At 36.8% G+C, this 20,548-nt stretch overlaps 2 protein-coding genes and 1 long non-coding RNA gene across 3 annotated transcripts; 1 reads left to right on the top strand and 2 right to left on the bottom strand.

The window, feature by feature from the left end:
• The first annotated feature begins 153 nt into the window (after nucleotides 1–153).
• On the top strand, nucleotides 154–10,809 carry itm2ca (integral membrane protein 2Ca). Its single transcript, XM_051862465.1, has 6 exons — nucleotides 154–449; nucleotides 2,395–2,538; nucleotides 4,061–4,249; nucleotides 4,507–4,617; nucleotides 4,702–4,852; nucleotides 9,186–10,809. Exons 1-6 carry the CDS (start codon nucleotides 354–356, stop codon nucleotides 9,275–9,277), a joined length of 783 nt encoding a protein of 260 aa, XP_051718425.1. The 5' UTR covers nucleotides 154–353; the 3' UTR covers nucleotides 9,278–10,809.
• On the bottom strand, nucleotides 5,241–20,141 carry LOC127495542 (uncharacterized). Its single transcript, XR_007925139.1, has 2 exons — nucleotides 19,720–20,141; nucleotides 5,241–5,948 (listed from the first exon to the last, which is right to left on the bottom strand). It is a non-coding gene; the product is annotated as an uncharacterized LOC127495542 (long non-coding RNA).
• Nucleotides 13,094–17,365, bottom strand: lpar5b (lysophosphatidic acid receptor 5b). The gene has a single exon (XM_051862464.1). The coding sequence runs from the start codon at nucleotides 17,003–17,005 to the stop codon at nucleotides 16,073–16,075; it is 933 nt and encodes a 310-aa protein (XP_051718424.1). The 5' UTR covers nucleotides 17,006–17,365; the 3' UTR covers nucleotides 13,094–16,072.
• Nucleotides 20,142–20,548: the final 407 nt, after the last annotated feature.

The following is a 20,548-nucleotide window of genomic DNA, read 5'->3' on the forward strand; positions in this document are numbered from 1 at the left end:
GCACTCATCTTCAGTAGCGCGCGTCATTATCATTAGTATAATATTTGAAAATACCATAGTATTACTATCAGATAGATAGTTAAAACTATATATTTTTAAAAAACAATATTCGTATACAGACATATGATGTACACAAAACGTGTGCGCGCTTGCTCCTTCTGGGTCGCGCGCATCATCACCAGTGTCGCTAGCACTGTGACTTTAAGAACGATTTTTTTTTTATATAGAGAAATATATAAATAAATAAAAATAGGTTCTTCCGGTCTATTATAACAAACGGCAAATATTGTGTCAAAAAGCCAGGGGATAAAGGATCCGCGTGCACGCTAAAAACAGCGTTTTCTCTCTTCAACATGGTGAAGATAAGCTTTCAGCCCATCACAGGACAAAAAGCCGAGAAAGAGGAGGGTGATGGAGATAAAACTCAAATATTCATACCGCATCCTCACGTAAGTTTCGCTTTTCGTGTGCTTAATCTGAAATGTCACGGAAAGCAGCGGTTCCAACGAACCAAAAGCCGGAAAGGAAAGAACATTTATGGTAAACAATCAATCACGTCATTTGGAGTAATATGATCTATTGATAATGCTCCACGAACGCGTGTGTATGTATTCGTAGCTGATTTGCATATAAATATTGTTGCCCTTTGGTTTCATAACAAGAGGACATGGATGCTGCAGCACCTGCACCAATAACATCACATCATGCAACATGCATCATATTCATCTCTGCCATAAAATGTGCACTTTATTTCCTTGTGCACTCCATATGTGTGCATTATTGTGATATGTTCATCAAATTGCTCTTCTTTAATAATTTAATAAAGTGATGGGGTAAACATCTCGATTATAAAAGAGCTTAAAACATCTTGCCCCTGCATTTTAAAAGATATTAACTGTAATGTATGTATGTGTAATGTGTATGGCCTTTATTCTTAAGAGCTTATAATGACAGTGGATAAAATTTGACATAGTGCAGCACAGGTTTATGTGTCTATGCAACACACACACACACATATACACACATATCCAACAGAGACAAAATGGCAGATGGCTACGGTGAGGAGAAAGGACTTTGGAGAGCTTTAGCTGTTTAATATCGTTCCTTTACTAAAAGGGGTGAGTGTATGTGTTTGCTGGCTTTATGGGCCAAATGAACTCCCCACGATGAAAACAACTTAAAGATGAAGTATGTAATTTATGAGCCCTTTGTCAGATACTTCCCTAATATGTAATATGCAAAAATCATGTCAAATATGAATATGCAGTATTCATGAAACAGTAGGCGAACACCCAGTTAACAAGGAATGTTAATTTAATATCTTTAATAATGTTCTCAAAATGTTAGCACAAAAAAATATTTTTATACATTGTTTTTTCTGGAAGGTTTTAATTGGATGTTCATCTAATGTTTTTTTAAACGTTAACATTTAAAGTAATGTTCCCATAATGTTTTCAAAATAAGATGGAACTTTCCCTTAATGTTTTCTCTAACATTCAAATAACCAAAAAAAAAAAAAAAAAAAATGCGTATTTAAAACATTTGAAAAAAATCTACGTTTTAAACATCCAGAGAACATTCAGGAATAATAGTTCCATAATGTTAGCAAAACATTCTTTGAGCATATTTTTGTTAGCTGGGCAATATCCAGAGAAACTGAAGTGTGCAGTTAGTGGACTCTTTGCTATCCCATAAAGCTATGGGATCTGAGGAGCCAGAGCTGAAAAATATAACATGAGAAAAAAACACACACTTCACTTTAATATAATTTTTTTTACAAAAAAAAAGTGTCTGTATGGGTTAAGTGTTGGGTTGGTGTATTTCAAATATTATAAATCACATTATCTTAATATAAAACCAACAGGCCTATACGTCAAAAGGAAGTCTCTGTCATGATTATAAACCAAACATGCGTGTGTAAGTTAAGAACGAGGCCATTTCAGGCCCTGTGCTATGCGGTTGGCAGATGGGTTGCAAGACTGAGGGCGTTATTAGTCATTGCCTATCAGCATCTCACATCTAATAATTTCCTACTGTAGTACGAGAGCACTGAATAATCCATTCTTTTCTGCACATGACACAAGTGAATGTAGTGCCAACTGTAGCACGTCTCCCAGCATGTGGGTGATCGTAATGAAAGTGGCACGGTATTTTGAGGACATGATGAATTCATTACTGTAGTGTGTGATCGGGTTTTGAGGACCGTGATGTCCCTGCAAAGAGAGTAGGCTACAACCTGAAATGATCTACTTTGTGGAGACCCGTGGGAGGAGCTCATGATGAAAACAACTTTATAATCGGGGCTAATTAATGTCTTCATTCAAAATTAGGGTGTAGTAATTATAATATGCTTTATTTAAGGGAAATAAAAACAAAATGTTTCTGTATTTGTAGGTGGAAGAGGAGCTGGTCTTGCCTGTCGGACGGAAACGCTCCTCTCTGAGTGGACTTTGCTGTCTGACAACTGCACTGATTGTCTTCACCTGCAGTTTGATATATGCTTCAATATATATCTACCGTTACTACATCATTCCACAGGTAGCACACAATTAAGTGGAATAAACTCAAAATAACTGTTATATAATTAAATAAGTGGAAGTAAGCTTCCAGTAAGCTTATTTTTGTCCCAGAGTTTATGCGTTATGTTCTGGTGTTATTAGGTGTGTTCAACTTGAAGAGGCGCTGTGAAGACTAATCGGTATATGGCATCAAAGTACCGCAAGAGCGTTTCAAAAGCATACGGATCCATCTAATCTCTAACCGCTCTTGCAGTACTTTAATGTCATACGCCGATCGGTCTGTGCAGTGCCGCTTCAAGTCCAACACACCTTGGGTGTGTCCGAAATCATCCACTATACTCTTATTCACTATTCCCTGCATTACTCCACTAATATAGTTCACTTGAGGAATTGAATGAAAACAAGTTTGGACACTGAGTGCACTGGAAGAGGTGCTGCTCTTGTATAGTTTGTGCTTGTTGTTTAATAATCATTTGAAACTTAGCAAACTGGCAGCTCCAGTAGAAATTAAAACTTGAACTCTGTCATGGAAACTATGTATAAACCTTAATTAAACAATTTAATAATCAAATAAAAATGAATTTATACCTGTATGATATTAAGTGGTACCCACATTGGACCAGCGATTTGAAAAATGGATGGATGGATGATTCAGCTGCGGGCGCCATCTTCAGGTCAGACGCGGGAATTCGTTCGACGCCCGACTGTCACAGTGCATTATGGGTGTTCTCTAGCTGTTGAGCATACATCGGTTGTACACTTGTTATTGCGGTGCATTGTGGGATTGAATGAGTGCACTCGATAACATCCACTATGGTTTCGGACACCACTACAAATGGATGTTCCCTCAAATAGTGCCCTATTTAAAGGGAATGGGGGCAATTTCGAACACAATCTTTCTGATTTGCTGCTTTAATTCATCTGTATTGTGAATCATTTGAGCGAATAGGTCTGAAGCGGCTCTGCACAGACCAATCGGTGTATGACATAAAGTACTTCGAGAGCGTTTCAAAAGCATATGGATCCTTCTGCTCTCTAATCACTCACTCATAAAATACAGTTTGTTGCCACCTACTGGTGTAATGATATCGATATAACCTGTAGAAAGATTTCTGGAACGTGCAAACTTGTACGCGGAGTGATAGATACAGCTGTTGGGGAATGTTACTTTTAAAAGTAATGCATTACAAAATTGCGTTACTCCCTAAAAAAGTAATTAATTGCGTTACTTATTTACTTTTTATGGAAAATAATGTGTTACGTTACTTTTGCGTTACTTTTTCTGATCTGGGCTGGGCTGTAAATTTAAATTTTGTTGTAAATTTAAAAGTAGTGCGTTACCTTACTAGTCACTTGAAAAAAGTAATCCGATTATGTAACTCGCGTTACCCGGTTAAAGTGGTGCATAGTAATGATCGATTTGTGGATTTAAGGGATCAAGATAGATAGAAAAACAATAGAAATATTGTTATCTTATGTTCTTGTGTTAAAAGATATAAAATAGAATTTTAAATCATGTATTTTATATGATGGCGATTCAGGTTCCGGATCAAAGTCGGTTCCACTGCCGTGTTGTGTATGAGGACTCGGTGGCTGCTCCACTGCGAGGGTCTCAAGAGCTGGAGGAGAACGTGGGGATCTACCTGAAGGAAAACTATGAGCAAATCAGCGTGCCTGTGCCCGACTTCAGCAACACAGACCCTGCTGACATCATTCACGATTTCCACAGAGTAACACATTTCAAAACACCTCACAAATTTTCACAGTTACAAATGACACATGAGTTTCCATTATGCACACTTGCATTTACGGAGCATGTTTTCACATTATTGTTGACTTGAACTCTGTTTGCATCATTGAATCATTATTTTTCTGTTATCACTGTAAAGCTGCATTGAAACAATATGTATTGTATAAAGTGCTAAATAAATAAAGGTGATTGAAGTGACTATTATCTGAATTTTGTCAATGTGTTTTGGGTTTTTAGGGTCTGACGGCCTACCATGACATTGCCTTAGACAAGTGTTATGTCATCGAGCTCAATACCAGTGTAGTAATGCCACCACGTAACCTCTGGGAACTGCTCATCAACGTCAAGGTACTTGTATTGTTTGTGTATAATGGCAGTTTTGAATTGTGAATTATATCTACTTGATGATGTTGCCTTTCTGTCTTTTTGTAGAAGGGGACTTACCTCCCCCAGACATACATTGTCCAGGAAGAGATGGTCGTGACTGGACGTGTTAATAATATGCATCAGCTGGGCCGCTTTATTTACCGTCTGTGTAACGGTAAAGACACATACAGGCTCCGTCGCCGCACCTCTCGCCGTCGTAAGTTGACAAATTTTTGTCTTTTTTCTTAAGTGTTAATAGTAGGGGTGTAATGGTACATGTACTTGTTCTAAACCGTCATGGTATGGACGTCACGGTTCGGTGCATACAGTCAGACAACAAATACTGTCAGTCACAGGTGATTCACACTCCAATCCAGAAGGGGGCGCTTGCGGTAATGCTGTTTGCTAACTGCCACAACAGGAAAAAGCACAGAAGAAGAAGGACAGCCGATGCATCTATGCATAGATATGGGTGCTTCTCATTTCAGGATAGAGGACCGAGGAAACGAGGAGGGATACTGAGAAGCACCCTATGTTTACGTATAATCTCTCAACCAGTATTTCACCAAAGAAAGTCATCAATAAAACAGCTTGAGAATAATATCTCACATAGCATTACATTTACCTCAGGCAAGTCACATAGTGTCCACAGCATGTTAGTTCACTAGAGAAATTAACTCTAGAGGGAAGTTCATTTCACTAAATATATGTAAATTTAGTATTGAGTATATTGAAAATTCAATTAAAAAATAAATATATTGTAATTCAGTATTGATTCATTCCATTGTAAAACTCAATAGTTATTAATGTAGTTCTCATACAAAGGTGTCAATGCAGGCAGATCAAAAACATTGTTGAATATCAAGTGTCCCCAACTAAGCAAGCCAAAGGCGACAGTGGCAAGGGACCCAAACTCCAACAGGTGACATCAGGTGACAAACAGGTGATAAAAATGGAGAAAAAAACCTTGGGAGAAACCAGGCTCAGTTGGGGGGCCAGTTCACGTCTGGCTAACAGTCAACAGTGCATGATTATGATTCAGGAAGCTTTACAGATCATAAACCCGATTGGGATTGCAAGAGTCAAAATATTTAATCCAGTTCCATGTAGTTGAAGATCGTATTCATCACGCCGGTATGGGACGGTTTGTTGGGAATCTCTGCCACTGGCTGTCATGTCGGTGAGGTCTTCACAGGGAATGATCTAGTTGACACAATCTCTGCTGACACTTCAGGGCTGCGTTGTGGTCATGTCAAGGCGCAGGTCCTCAATCTCACCTGGATACGGCCCGGATCCGACTGACTACGGTAAACCTCGGGATAAACAGAGAGACCAGTATTAGCATAGATGCCATTCTTCTTCCAAAGTAATGAGTACATCTGGTGTTATAGGAAGTGTTCCCGTTCCGGCTCACCTACTGTAATTTATGCAGCCTAATAATCCTTTAACGAATTTAAAAACATAAATTGATAATGTGTTATGTGTATGCCAGGTTAAAGAGATGCGTTTTTAGTCTAGATTTAAACTGACAAGAGTGTGTCTGCTTCCCGAACAATGCTAGGAAGATTGTTCCAGAGTTTAGGTGCCAAATAGGAGAAGGATCTACCGCCTGTGGTTGATTTTGATATTCTAGGTATTATTAGTTGGCCTGAATTCTGAGATCACAATAGACGGGAAGGACTATAATGCGTTAAGAGCTCGCTCAGATAATGGGGAGCTATACCATTTAGTACTTTGTAAGTGATTAGCAAGATTTTAAAATCTATACGATGTTAATTAGGGAGCCAATGCAGTGTTGACAGAACCGGGCTAATATGGTCATACTTCCTGGTTCTAGTAAGAACTCTAGCTGCTGTGTTTTGGACCAGCTGTAGTTTGTTTATCAAGTGAGCAGGGCAACCACCCAGTAGAGTGTTACAGTAATCTAGCCTTGAGGTCATGAACGCATGAACTAACTGTTCCGCATTTGTCACTGAGAGCATATGTCATAGTTTAGATATATTTTTAAGATGGAAGAATGCGGTTTTACAGATGCTAGAAACATGGCTTTCAAATGAAAGATTGGTATCAAAGAGCACACCCAGGTTCCTAACTGATGATGAAGACTTAACAGAGCAGCCATCAAGTGTTAGACAGTATTCTAGGTTATTACGTGCAGAGGTTTTTGGTCCAATAATTAGAATCTCTGTTTTTTCTTTACTGGTCATCCAATTTTTTATATCAGCTATGCATTCTGTTAATTTAGTGAATTAGTAAGTTTCGTCATGGTGCAAAGAAATATAGAGCTGTGTATCATCAGCGTAACAGTGAAAGCTAACACCATGCTTCCTAATGATATCTCCCAAGGGTAGCATGTACAGAGTGAACAGTAACGGTCCTAGTACTGAGCCTTGCGGTACTCCATATTGAACTTATGATCGATATGACATCTCTTCATTTACTATTACAAACTGATAACGGTCAGATAAGTATGATTTGAACAATGTCAATGCAATTCTACTAATGCCAACATAATTTTCCAGTCTATTTAAAAGAATCTTGTGATCGATAGTGTCGAATGCAGCACTAAGATCCAGTAACACTAATAGAGAGATACAACCACGATCTGATGATAAGAGAAAATTATTTGTAACTCTAATGAGAGCAGTCTCAGTAGTATGGTACAGTCTAAATCCTGATTGGAAATCCTCACAGATACTTTCTAAAAACGAATATAGTTGCAATGATACTGCCTTTTCTAGTATTTTTGACACAAAAGGTAGATTCGAGATTGGCCTGTAACTGACTAATTCTCTAGGATCAAGTTGTGTTTTTTTAATAAGAGGTTTAATAATAGCCAGCTTAAAAGTTTTTGGTACGTATCCTAGCGATAAAGATTAATTAACGATATTAAGAAGAGGATATATGACCTCTGGAATCTCTTTCAATAGCTTAGTCGGTATAGGGTCTAACATACATGTTGTTGATTTTCATGATTTAACGAGTTTAGACAATTCTTCCTCTCCTATAGTAGTGAATGAATGGAATTTTTTCGCAGGGATACTACAACTCACTGTCTGACGCGATACTGTAGTAGATGGTTGCATGGTTATAATTTTCAGTCTAATATTGTCAATCTTGCGAGTAAAGAAGTTCATTACTGCTGTGCTGTTTGGAAATATCAAACGAATAGGTCAATTAACCACTGTTTAATAAAAAAGAAGCAATTTTATGTTTAGTTTTATCCCCCCTGCTGTACTTAACACATACCAAAACTGAGGTACGTACTGAACCATCATTTTTGTGTATTGTTACACCCCTAGTTAATAGTAGTGGTCGACTGATATGGTTAGTCAATGTCGTTTCTAATGATGACATCTAGAGAAAATCACATCACTCTGAAATGAGATAAACATTGATTTTACATAATATGTAAAGGTATAGTTGACCCAAAAATTAAATATCAACTAAAATATTTTCATTGTTATAAATAGGTATAAATCTACTAAATTTGCCAATACTGAGCTACGAGTCCAATTTGGCAATGCCAACTTACGGCATAATCTTCTTGGTGGGAGGAAACTGTGCTCCAGTGTGGCTTCACAGCTGCCATGCAAATCTGATTGACATCCAGCTTAATAGCTCATTGCAGCTAATTAGCGGAACAATTAAGTAACACCCACGGTATGGCTTCCTGTATTAAGCAGTCTATTTCTCCATGATTCCTGAAGATCCAAGGCTTTTTTGTGAGAGTATAATATGATATTATCCATGACAACCACAAACTTTGGTGAAACTGGGATGATTTCATGGAAGCAGGCCACCTGCATTAGAACAGATCAAGCAATTATGATCCATTAATATTCAATTGTTAGTTCCTATTGTTACATACTTCTGTACCCCATATTTTAGATTTTATGTGCTTATATAATGTATTATACAGTTCTTGTACACAGTATCCCAGCTAACAGGGAATGTCGCTAACGTTCTTGCAAGGTTCTCTCAAAGTTATAAACAAACGTTCTAGTAACGTTAATAGAACGTTCGGTCAGAGTTATCTGGTCTTTAATAATGTTCTCAAAATATTAGCACAAAAATGTTATTTAATTTTTTTATGATATGGTCATCCAACATTTTCAGAACATTTAGAGAATATTCTAAATTAATTCCCATAAAATTAGCAAAATGTTCTCTTAACATTTGCATAACCAAAAAAAAAATTAAAAACTGGACGTTCAGAAAATATAGCTGCGAGCAGCAGTTATCGGGGTTCAAGTCCTTTAAAGGCTTTAAGCGCATGCGTAAAAAGGTATTATGTTTTATTTAGCAAGCATGTAACCACTTAGATCATAGATGTAAAAGACCATTTACAGCCAATACAGGCTACGTGCTTGAACCCCTAATAACGTTTTCATAACTTAAAAGGAACATCAGCAAAATCTTCTTAGAACATACTTTTGTTAGCTGGGATACTAATCCATACGCTAAATAATAGTGTATGTAAAATATTTCTTAATGCAAGTAATTCTTAGTATTTTTTGTTTACATTATTTTCGTATTTTTCCCTTTAGGTATCACCAAGCGTGATGCGCAGAACTGTCACCGAATCCGCCACTTCGAGAACACGTTCGTGGTGGAGACAGTGATTTGTGAGACTCCATAGGCTGATTGTCTCGTTGCCCCGCCCATTTCTGATGAGATCACATGCGTTGTTCTCGGTAGCCACACCCCTTTGAAAATTACACTCTTTACCTCTGCTCCCACATGTCTTTAAATCCCATTTCGCTCTCTCTTTTTGTACTTCTCTCTAGTAATTCATTACAAATGTTCCTGTCTGAACAATCTGCATATTTGCAATAATAATAAGCATTTTCAAATTGATGCATTTAAAAATGTAACAGTAGCATCTGAAGTCTTAAAATGAGAAGATTACATGGGCATTAAGCTGCACAATGCCTGCATGCTTGTACCTGCGTGTGACTGGCTGTTTGTGCTCCATCTTTGCTCTCTTATATATTTGTGTGTTTTTAGATCCATTCTGCTCAGTCATGGATAGAGATGCATCGAAATTTTGGCCAAAATGCCATAAAATAATGAGAAAACTGGGCAAAAATGTTAACATTCAGTCCTTGAACTCAATTCCATTAATGTAGCTTAATGTACACCGCAAAATGATTTTCTTACTTAGCATTTTTGTCTTGTTTTCTATCATAAATATCTATAAATATCTAAGAAATCAATACATTTTCTTGAGAAGATATTGTTTTATTTTCTGAAAAAATAAATAAATAAATAAAATAAGCGAGTTAATGCATAAAACAAGAAAGTATATCCGTGATTGGGGTAAGAATAATAATATTGTTTTCCTTTTAAATGTAACTTTTTTTTCTGACCCCATTAACAGATGTTTTTTCTTATTTCAAACAAACTTGCTTCATTTTGATAATTTTTTCAGAAAGCAAGACTTAATATCTTAGTCAATTTGCTTCTTAAGTAAATATATCTTGATTTAAGAATCTTCAGATATTTGTACTGAAAAACTAGACACTAGAAATTCATTTTTGTTCAGTGTAAATGACATAAGATCATATGTAATTGGAAAGATGCCCCATTTACAGCTTTCTGTGTACGATTGATAAGCACAACAAACTCACTGAAGTCTATCAAAGCATTTTGTGGTAAAAATGGCTGTACATTTTCTAGTTGTACAGTAAATTTAAAACTATCGATTGCCATCTTGGTCAAAGGCACATTATTACAACGCAAGTTTTCAAGTGCTTGCGCAGAGCCCGTGAGTACTTTTCTTTCGGTGCATCGCTACTCATGGATATCCTAACTGATCCTAGTGCGAGTTAAAGCGTCTGATGAAAAATCACAGCCATCATTACATTTATCACATGTGTTTGTTTACTATGTATCTCAATATCCAGTACTCGCTGTATGCCACTTTAGTGCTTCTACAACACGCTTCCTGCGCCACTTCCTCTTTTCTTCTTTCTCTCTGCATGCTTTTGAAGAGAACATGTGCATTGTTTGAGTATTTTCTTATCATATGAGTGAAGCCTTAGGCCAGATTCATGCCCTGGACTAATGTATACAATCTATGAAGCTCTTCATGTTTATGTGTTTGTGTTGAAGTTAAAAAAAACTGGTTTAGTTGGGTGAAGCAAACATGTAAATAAACCAATAAACCTACCCAAGTCACTGAGCATCTTTTTTGTACTTTCTGGTACAAACCATTGACAGCATAAGCAAACACAGGGTTTTTATGTTTTCACAATTACAAAAATTGCAGTTTATGTTGCATAACTGCTTGTTTCACATCCTCTGTAAAGATATCTTGGTCGCAAACAGCATGCAGAATACATTATATGTAGACCATTTTGATGTGAAATCAGCAGGGAAACTTCGAACAATAGTAAGAATGAGGAAATGAAATTTGTGTGTGAGATTTCTGCTACTGTGAACCATTATTCTCATGTCAGCCTTCGAAATTATCTTGCAACTTCATGTGCCCTTGCGTTAGATAATCTTTGATCTTGTTCAAACTTCCTCTCAAAAGTTCATCTGTCATCTACTGTACGCCTATCCTTCCGCTTTTGGCTCAGTCAGAGGTTACAAATAAGACGGTAAGATTGTTTAAAGGGTTAGTTCACCCAAAAATGAAATATCTGTCATTTATTGCTCACCCTCATGTCGTTCCACACCCATAAGACCTTCGGTTCATCTTCGGAACACAAATTAAGATCAAATTAAGTATCTGACCCCTCCATAGACAGCAAATGTTATATTGTAATGAGTCAGTGTTCTGACGTAGAACCCAGAAGCGCTGGACTGTGATTACAACATAAACAACGAAGGAGACTGACATGGAAGAAATTGTTGAATAAAGTTGTTATTTTTGTTTTGTTTTTGCACACAAAAAGTATTCTCGTCGCTTCATAACATTAAGTTTGAACAACTGTAGTGACTATTTTAACAATGTTTTTACTACCTTTCTGGGCCTTGAAAGTGGTAATTAAATTGCAGTCTATGGAGGAGTCAGAAAGCTCTTGGATTTCATCAGAAATATCTTAATTTGTGTTCTGAAGATGAATGAAGGTCTTATGGGTTTGGAACGACATGACGGTGAGTAATTAATGACAGAAATTTCATTTTTGGGTGAACTAACTCTTTAAATGTAAGTCATATGTAGTGGATAATAATACTCTGACAACTCATGAGTAGTTTAATCAGAAACAAACTTTCTTTCTGTGGAACAAGAATGCAATGATAGTTAATATTAACCATTTAATATTAGCTGCTAAGCTCCAAAAATGACAAAAGGCACCATAAAAATAGTTAATATGATGGCCTACATTTTTTGAAGTCATGTGATATATTTGTGGGAAGAAAAAACTTCAGCTATGAATTTAGTATTTTAAGTCATTATTATTCACTGTTAACTGGAAAATTGAGTCAGTGAGCTGATTCTAGAACTGAATCAGTTCACTTTGAGAACAAATCATTCAGTTTGATTTGTGAATTGGATCAACTGATTTATTAAAATGAACTGGCTCAAAGGATTTATTTATTAACAAATTGGACCGTTTTTGGAACATGTTTGGAACATGAAGGTGAGTAAATAACAAAATCGTCATGTTTGTGTGAACTATTTCACTATGTAACTTTTGTTCAAAATTAACAAAATTTAAAAAATGAGTCAATATCTCCAACCTGTGGGGAATCACATATTCAGAAAAATGCAGAACAGAGTAGAGTCTGCTGGCAAAAAGAGAACGCAACAGAGCTCGTAATAAAACAAGAACCAACATAAGCTTGGCTTTTCAGAGATGACGAGAACTGAGGGATTTGAAATGTTGTAAAAGCAAAGTCAAGTTATTTTACTGAACAGATAAATTGTCGTATGTAGCTCTCTAACAGGGTTCATTGTAAAGCATTATCTATTGTGAAGGGTCATTTCATTATGGTTGTTGTAGCGCTGTGCCGGAATTTATTTTCAAGGAAGTACCGTGTCTATTAATGGGTAAAGCTACGGTAACGTCTTCAGCTAGTCAGCTTGAGATCCTTTCCATCTAAACTGGTTATATCTCTTAAGCAAAGTAGTGAATGTCTTATGAGCAGTAGGATAATCATATTCATCTGCACAGTCACACAGAGCCAAAGCACAACCAAAACAATGTTCTTCCGCAAAATACATGCAGTTTTGTTTTTTTAACCACTGCAAGGCCAATGTGTGTAAACTAAATACTACTGACAAAAAACAGTTCTCAGTTTCCAGCCTTTAACCTTTTCCAAGCATGTAATGATTCTTCGAAGTTATTTTATAGCTGATGAAATATGCCACCAAGAGCAAAGGACCACTTCCAAACACGGCATAGTCACCAATCCTGCAGCTTTATGCATCAGCAGTGTTAGTTTACAAAATCTAAACACAGTTTACAGAACAAATTCTTGACAGTTAAATAATGCTCAAGACTTTCACAAAATGGGTTTATTAGGATTATAAAAGATTGTTAAGTTTGTGGCAGCTATAAGACAACAAAAACACACTATTTTGCATTAGTCCATCTAAGGTTAAAATTGTTTACAATATTCACTACTGCTGTTTAATTCACAGGCATATTGAAAGCTATATGGTATTAGTCTAGCTTTTTAGCACAAGGTGAGAAGAAACATGACTCAACCTGAAAATATGACACTTGCAAGGCAACTGACAGATTTTTATATAACTATAAACATGTAAACATATAGGTCTGTCAGCTAAATTTTAATTTAATGTGACAACAATTAGCTCACATGATCAAAGACACTTTAATTGAGAAATCCCTGTGGTAAAGACGTCAATTTTAAGACTTTTTAGATGATAGAACAAACAAAAAATCCTAAAACTGTTCACATAATTATTCTAGACATAAACAAATCTAAGAAGTTCTTTAAAATCACATATATTAAATATACAACATAAGCAGATGTGTATCATATTTAAGATCAGACATTATGGCAGGTTTTATGACAGACACATTTATAAACCATTAAAACCGTAAGAAACTATATTCCTATTATCATATTTAAGTTTGAAGTTTAAGTCTGATCATCTGCATCCCCAGGTGACTTCATGGTACCTTCCAAATTTAGATGGAACCCAGACAAAATTTACATTTTTGTGGTTGTGACGGATGAGTTTTGCCAACAGATGCACACAGAAGATCCTCTAAAGTAGGGGTATCAAACTCATTTTAGGTTGAGGGCCGGATGGTAAAAAATGTAACCATGTGTGGGACGATTTTTTTTTTTTTTTTTTTTTTAAACCGTAGTAAGCTGACGGTTGCATTAATATTAACCATACAATCTACACATTAATTTGCAAGAAAAAAAAAAACACACACTACTCTTTGAAAACAGCATTTGTTTTTACTGCGAAAAGACTTTATTAGACTTTTAAAATAATGTTTGATTGATAAAACTTTACAATAAGGTTCATTAGTTAACAACATCAGTTAACATGAACTAATAATGAACTGCACTTATACAGCATTTATTAATCTTTGATGTTAATTTCAGCATTTACTAATACATTATTAATATCTTGTTAACATTAGTTAATGCACTGTGAACTAACATGAACAAACAATGAATAACTGTATTTTCATTAATGTTAACGAAGATTAGTAAATACAGTAACAAATGTATTGTTTATGGTTAGTTCATGTTAGTTAATATACATTAACTAATGTTTAACTAATGAACCTTATTGTAAAGTGTTACCATTTGATTCAATGTTTTTATTAATGATGCACCAATTTTTTTTTTTTTTTTTTTTTTTTTTTTTTTTTTTTTATGGCCAATCCCAGTTTTTTTGGAGCAAATTTGATACTGGTTGCCTTTTTTTTCTTTTCTTTTCTTTAAGCAAATTTATTTGTTATTTGTTCTATAACAGGCCAAACTGGCTTTAAACAAAAAAAATATGTGTAGCCATTTAGTATACAGGCACCACTGCATTTTGAGCATGAGCAGTTGTTTTTGATTTAAATTAGATTGTATAATTTCAAGATTTACAGAAAAAAACAGCATGGTCTGACTTTATAGCTTAGTGAAATTATGCTACATAAGACGCTTGCACAAAACAAAAATAGCAGACGGACTGAATGAAAATGCAACAGCAGCGATATAGCGTTTCCTTGGTTACCGCTATACACAAAGCATCGCTGCGATTATAAAATAGGCTACTTATACGGAGATCGAAACTTTTCTGCAGACAGTTCCCTTTTAAGCTACATTCATATAAAAACCCAATTCAAGATTTATATTTTTCTTCTTATTTATATTTTTCTTCTGGCCGTGTTAACGTCCTGTTTACAGACTTCGTAATATTTTCAAATGACAGTTTGGGAAATGATTGCAAAGCAGTTTGTTTGCAAGTCCAGAATAGATATTGGCCAAAATTAACTAATAACCGTTCGGATTTATAGCCGGTGGACCATGCATAACTGTTTGTTTGTTTGTTTGTTTTAATTATTGTTCAAATCATCCCCCGGGCCGGATTGGACACCTTTTTGGGCCGTATGTTTGACACCCCTACTCTAAAGTGTTTACTGGCCCAAATATTTTGCTTTTAAGAACGCTGAGGTTGCATTGAATCAGAATTGCCACATCTTGTTAGGCTACAACAGGAAGTGGAAAAAAGCATAGCTTCAATGTGGTTCACAAGTCATCATTATAAAAATAAATATAAATACAATTAAAAACATGTTTTATACATGAGCCACAAAAAATATAACTTTTCTCTGTTGAAGATATTCTGAAAGCCACATATATGTTATACTGCTAAGTATGAGGCTCCACACCAGAAAATACTAAAATTACAGTACATTTCAATAAGCCAGTTAAAATATAATGCAATTAAAGACTATTATGCAATATAGTATAATCACAGTATATTCTAACCAAACAGATCCAATAGCGTATGGTATATTTAAAGCACTTATTTGGACGTATTTGAACATTTAGGTGAGATTTAAACGAAATATCCAACCAACGTTTTTAACCCTCTCAGGATGGTTTGATGTATGAAATGCATTGTGAAGTTCACACATGTGTTCTGAAAGATTAACACAGTAGTTATTAATCACAACACTAATGTCTGACACCCACAAAGTGTTATATACCCTACGTTTTTAACACCCATGTTTATACTTTCTATCTTACCCAAGTTCTGAGGCCACAGGTTTTTTCTCTCTCTCAGGCCAAACTTTTGCGATGGAAATAAAATTATGTGGGAGAAAAGCTCTTAAGAGCGAACGCAAATTTTCCGGGAGAAAGCAATACATTTGCAAGGTTTTCGAGGGAACGATAAAGCACTGAAATATATTTTTTCCTCTAACTATTTTTCCCCATCGCCATGTCCCATTCGGGGCTCCGTACTAGTCTCTCTACTGTGTATCCTAACTATTTTCAGCTAGTTTAAGACCCTTTCATTCGACCTGCTGAGAGAATACGTGCCAACATCCATTTGTCTTTTACTGTTGTCCTGCCAGAACGAGTCCAGGGAGAAATAGTAGATGAGAGGGTCCAGACAGCAGTTGACACTCGCCAGGCAGATGAGCGCTCGTAAAATTTCGCTGTCGTTTTCCCCCTTGAACGTCAAGAGTTGTAATGTAAAAGGGAGGAAAAATATAATAAACACCAACATGTTGACTGCAAAAATCAGTATCACGTTCATTTTGTTGTTCACTTTGGCCGCGCCAGCGCTGGGACGCTTCTTCAGCACGACTATGACCACGACCGTGGAGACGATATTGATCACCAGCAGTATTAATATAAATGTCGCCTGTGCGACTGCCATGATTGTCGAGCCCTTGGCGTCCCCTTGATACTCAAAACACGGTAGGTTGGTAACGTTACAGATATTGTTCAGGGTGCTGTGGAGTTTTATAATCTCCCGAATGCAAATGATGGTGACGAGGATCCACACAGCCGCGCAGCACTTGCAGGCGCACGCGGAGGTTCGCAGACACCGGGAGCGCAGAGGGAAGACCAGGGCGACAAACCGGTCCACACTGATTAAAGTGATGAAGATACAGCTTGTCCTGATGTTAACTCGAAACAGCATGATGGCAGTGGTGCATGTGGCCACTCCAAACGGCCATTGGTGCGTCGCGTAAAAGTAGACGCGCAGCGGCAGGGAGAGCGCGAGGAGTAGGTCAGATGCGGCGAGGTTCACCATGAGCACGGCGCAGGATGACCGGAGCCCGTGACTGCGCAACAGGATCCATAGGGAAAACGTGTTGAGGGGCAGACCCACAGCCAGAACCAGTCCATACACGACAGCCGACGCCTGGAACCGGACCGAATTTGCAGGTATGCTAAAGTTAGTACAGTTTCCATGCATATTTCAGACGAGATCTGCTTTCGAAATCAGAAAGGTTGGGTCTAAGTCGTCCTCTTAGTTTTTAATTGACCTCTGGGTGGATTTTAAAGTGGTTTTGAGGGAACCCAGCGTGTAAATGAAATGACTAAAGAGGAAGGGTGTAGATTAAGGTGAGGGGGTTTCTCCGCCCCTTCAGTTGAGCTTGTCCTATTTCTCACGGAAGATAGCAAAACATGTAAAAGGTGATCATACAAAAAAAATTAAACCTTTTGTTTTAGATGACAGGTACTGTATATATAACCATATTGATCAATACATTGAAGCAATAGCATCTGGTATTGTTTTCCTTATTTTTTTAAATGACCCCCCCACACACACACTTCAATATAATATTATATAATACTTATTTGAACGTATTATATAATATAACTGATGATGGTAGGCACATGATAATGACAGCATGGCAAATGTAGTACTACGCACACACATACTTTCTTAGCGGTGGTGAAGTAATTACTTATTCAAAATAAGCACCTACTCAAGAGAGTATGTGGTTTCGGATGCAGCCAGTCTCTCCTAACCTCATCTGTCGACATAATACCGGTGAATTGTGGAGCTGTCGCTAACATATACATATCACTATCATCAGATGCTTTCTTAACTGCTGTTTTCTCACCTCTGTCTTTTGCTGTGTGTTAATTTTGTTTTTGAGGAAAGTGCGCAGCACATATTTACTTCATCTAAACATCACTCTCAGCAGCATGGACGACATCTGTATGATCATTAACAGTAGGCTATCTGTACAAAGGTATTTCCAACTTCTTTTTACTTCTATGCAAAGAAAAAGAACTTTGATGTAAGTATATTAAATCACATGCAGTCTCTTGTATGTTACGTGCAGTGTTGGGGAAAGTTACTTTTAAAATGAATGCATTACAATATTGCGTTACTCCCTATATTGCGTAACTAATTGTGTTACTTAGTTACTTTTTATGGAAAGTAATGTGTTACGTTATTTTGTGTTACTTTTTCTCATCTAGGCTGGGCTGTTTGTTTGTTATGTAACTTGCATTACTTGCAAGGCTGCACAATTAATCCAAATTGAACCGCACGCGATTTGGCAAAGGCTATGATTATTCCATGTGCAGCTTGTCAGAGCTGTACGGCTCTATGTTCAGTAGTAATGTTTCTCCATCTGAAAGCCAGAGGGCGCTCTTGTGCAGAAACTCCAAATATGTCCTGCCACAGAAGTAATTAACACATGTCATTCCAGGAAATCCCTATGGGCATCATACTATCGCTGTAGCTGACTAAACAGAAGATTGAAATGCTTTGATTGATTAAACATGACTAATAAACACACGACTGCTTTATTCTGTGTAAGAAGCCACATCATCTCATAGAAGGATGCTCAACTGTCGTTATGAAGTGAGTTTAGAGTAAAACATCTAATTAAATGTTGTCTTTTGTTGGACAAGATGTTAATAAATGCTTCTCATGTCTGGAAAGAAGTTTGACACGTGTTGCTTTTTCAAATGCACATTAAGCGACTCAAACTCGCAGTGCTTTCAGATAGATTAGCATTTGGAGTCACACTTCACTGACGCAGCCTTTGCGATTTCATAATCGCACTAAGCCAAATCGTCTAATCGCGATTTCAGTGTTACTTTTTTAATTGTGCAATAAATCGTGCAGCCCTAGTTACTTGTAATGCATTACCCCCAACACTGGTTACGTGTGCACAAGTGCGAGCACGAGCAGTAAGTTGCTGGCTGCAGTTCACTTAATGCCCACCGGTGTCGCTAATAACAAGTGTTTCTGAATTCTACATATAGCCCCTTTAAAGGCAGGAACACACCAAGCCGACGCCGGGCTTAAAGCTGCAGTCAGTAAGTTTTGCCTCTTTGTTGCCATCTCTGTTTGAAACCTGCAGTTGCAGTTATTTGCGTAATTATCATCTTTACGTGGGTTGTGCATCGGTACGGCTCCTCAGCACGGATTAAACGAATGTTTGCTGTCAGTCACCACATCGGTGTGGATACTGTACTTCGGAATCTCAGATTCTACGTCTTGGAAGTATGACCAAAATAAGAATTTTTACCGGAAAATGTCACCTGAACACCTGAACAGACACATGTCTGCCACTTTTGTTCTGACCAACTGAGAAAAAATAGCATTACAATAAATTGCGCTGCCAATGGTGATTAAATCTAATGATCACTTAGCTCGGATCATATCAAACCATGCAAATTATTATTATTGTTATACTTTGTTCTCAAATTGTTAATGTTAACAACATCAGCATTGCGTGACTATGTGTATTTAGTGTGTATTAGCGTTACCTGTAGATTTCAATTTCTGTAGCCACTCCACAGTCCGAAGTCTTTTGCTTTTGACTACAGGTGAATCTCCAGTTGTCAGTGATAATTGTCATTTGGACCTTTCTGGATTACAATCCGCCATCAAAATGATTTTTAATTATTTCAGCTGCTGTGAGAAAAGGCTATCCGCTATCAGCAGCATCCTCACATGCCATATAGCCTATGAAGGGTTGGATTCTGGAATCCACTGCCACTTCAATATATATCTTTTGAGTGATTTATAATTAAGTTATTAATCAACATTTATCTTTCTAAATATTAAATTATTTGAGTGACTTCTTCAATGTATGTTAAAGCATTTATTTTCCTTTTCATCTTCAGACACTAGAGAATAATGATGAATATTGTCTGTACCTCTCACAGCTCACCCTGTGCCTAAATCCATGGTCCGAGCGTCAGCATCTTGATGGATGGAGATATGCTACTGACTATCAGTCCATGCTTGGAAAATGACTAATTTTGTCTATTTTTCTTAGCCAATCAGAATCGGTTAGTTAACCTGAGGTAATGACGTAGTCAGTAGACTCTGTTATAGTATAATTGCCGTGGAAATGTGAATGTACGCAGAACGGCCTTCTCACTCCTTGTGGGCTTGAAGCTGGCTTCTGCTGATGAAACTGCAAACTATTCTTCAGTAAAATTTCTACAGTTTATTTATAACTCTGACTCCGGGTCTTCATTCATCATATCTGGTCTTTTGGGTCTTTAACTGTAAAATTCCCCTACACCTACTACTTGGTCTCCTTCTTCTAATGACTCAAAGACAAACAGCTCGAATTTCCAGCGGAAACCCACCAGTACCGCTATTATTAGAAAACATTAATAAAATCTTACCGTTGTGAATTGGTCTAAGGTAAGGAGATAGTTTTGAACACTGGCTGGTTATGTACTTGTTTTAAAATTGATTTTGGATCATTTTTAACCAAAAAAAATTATGGACTACAGCTTTAAGTAAACATAAAATTCACCCCAATCATTATCTTCAAGGGTTATGTTAGAATTTGTTAGAAAAATGTTCCTGCAAATTGTAAAATTTCTGTTTCACATTTATAAAATCCAGTGCATGAGAGTTACTGTGAATTTTGGAATTTTGGACACAAATTCACCTGCCACCTGTATACACAACACCATCCTATGTATACTAAGTATAGACTTTCTACATGCATACTCCTTTATATGTATG

The sequence above is a fragment of the Ctenopharyngodon idella genome, chromosome 15 (assembly GCF_019924925.1).
Source record: "Ctenopharyngodon idella isolate HZGC_01 chromosome 15, HZGC01, whole genome shotgun sequence".
NCBI classification, from domain to species: domain Eukaryota; kingdom Metazoa; phylum Chordata; class Actinopteri; order Cypriniformes; family Xenocyprididae; genus Ctenopharyngodon; species Ctenopharyngodon idella.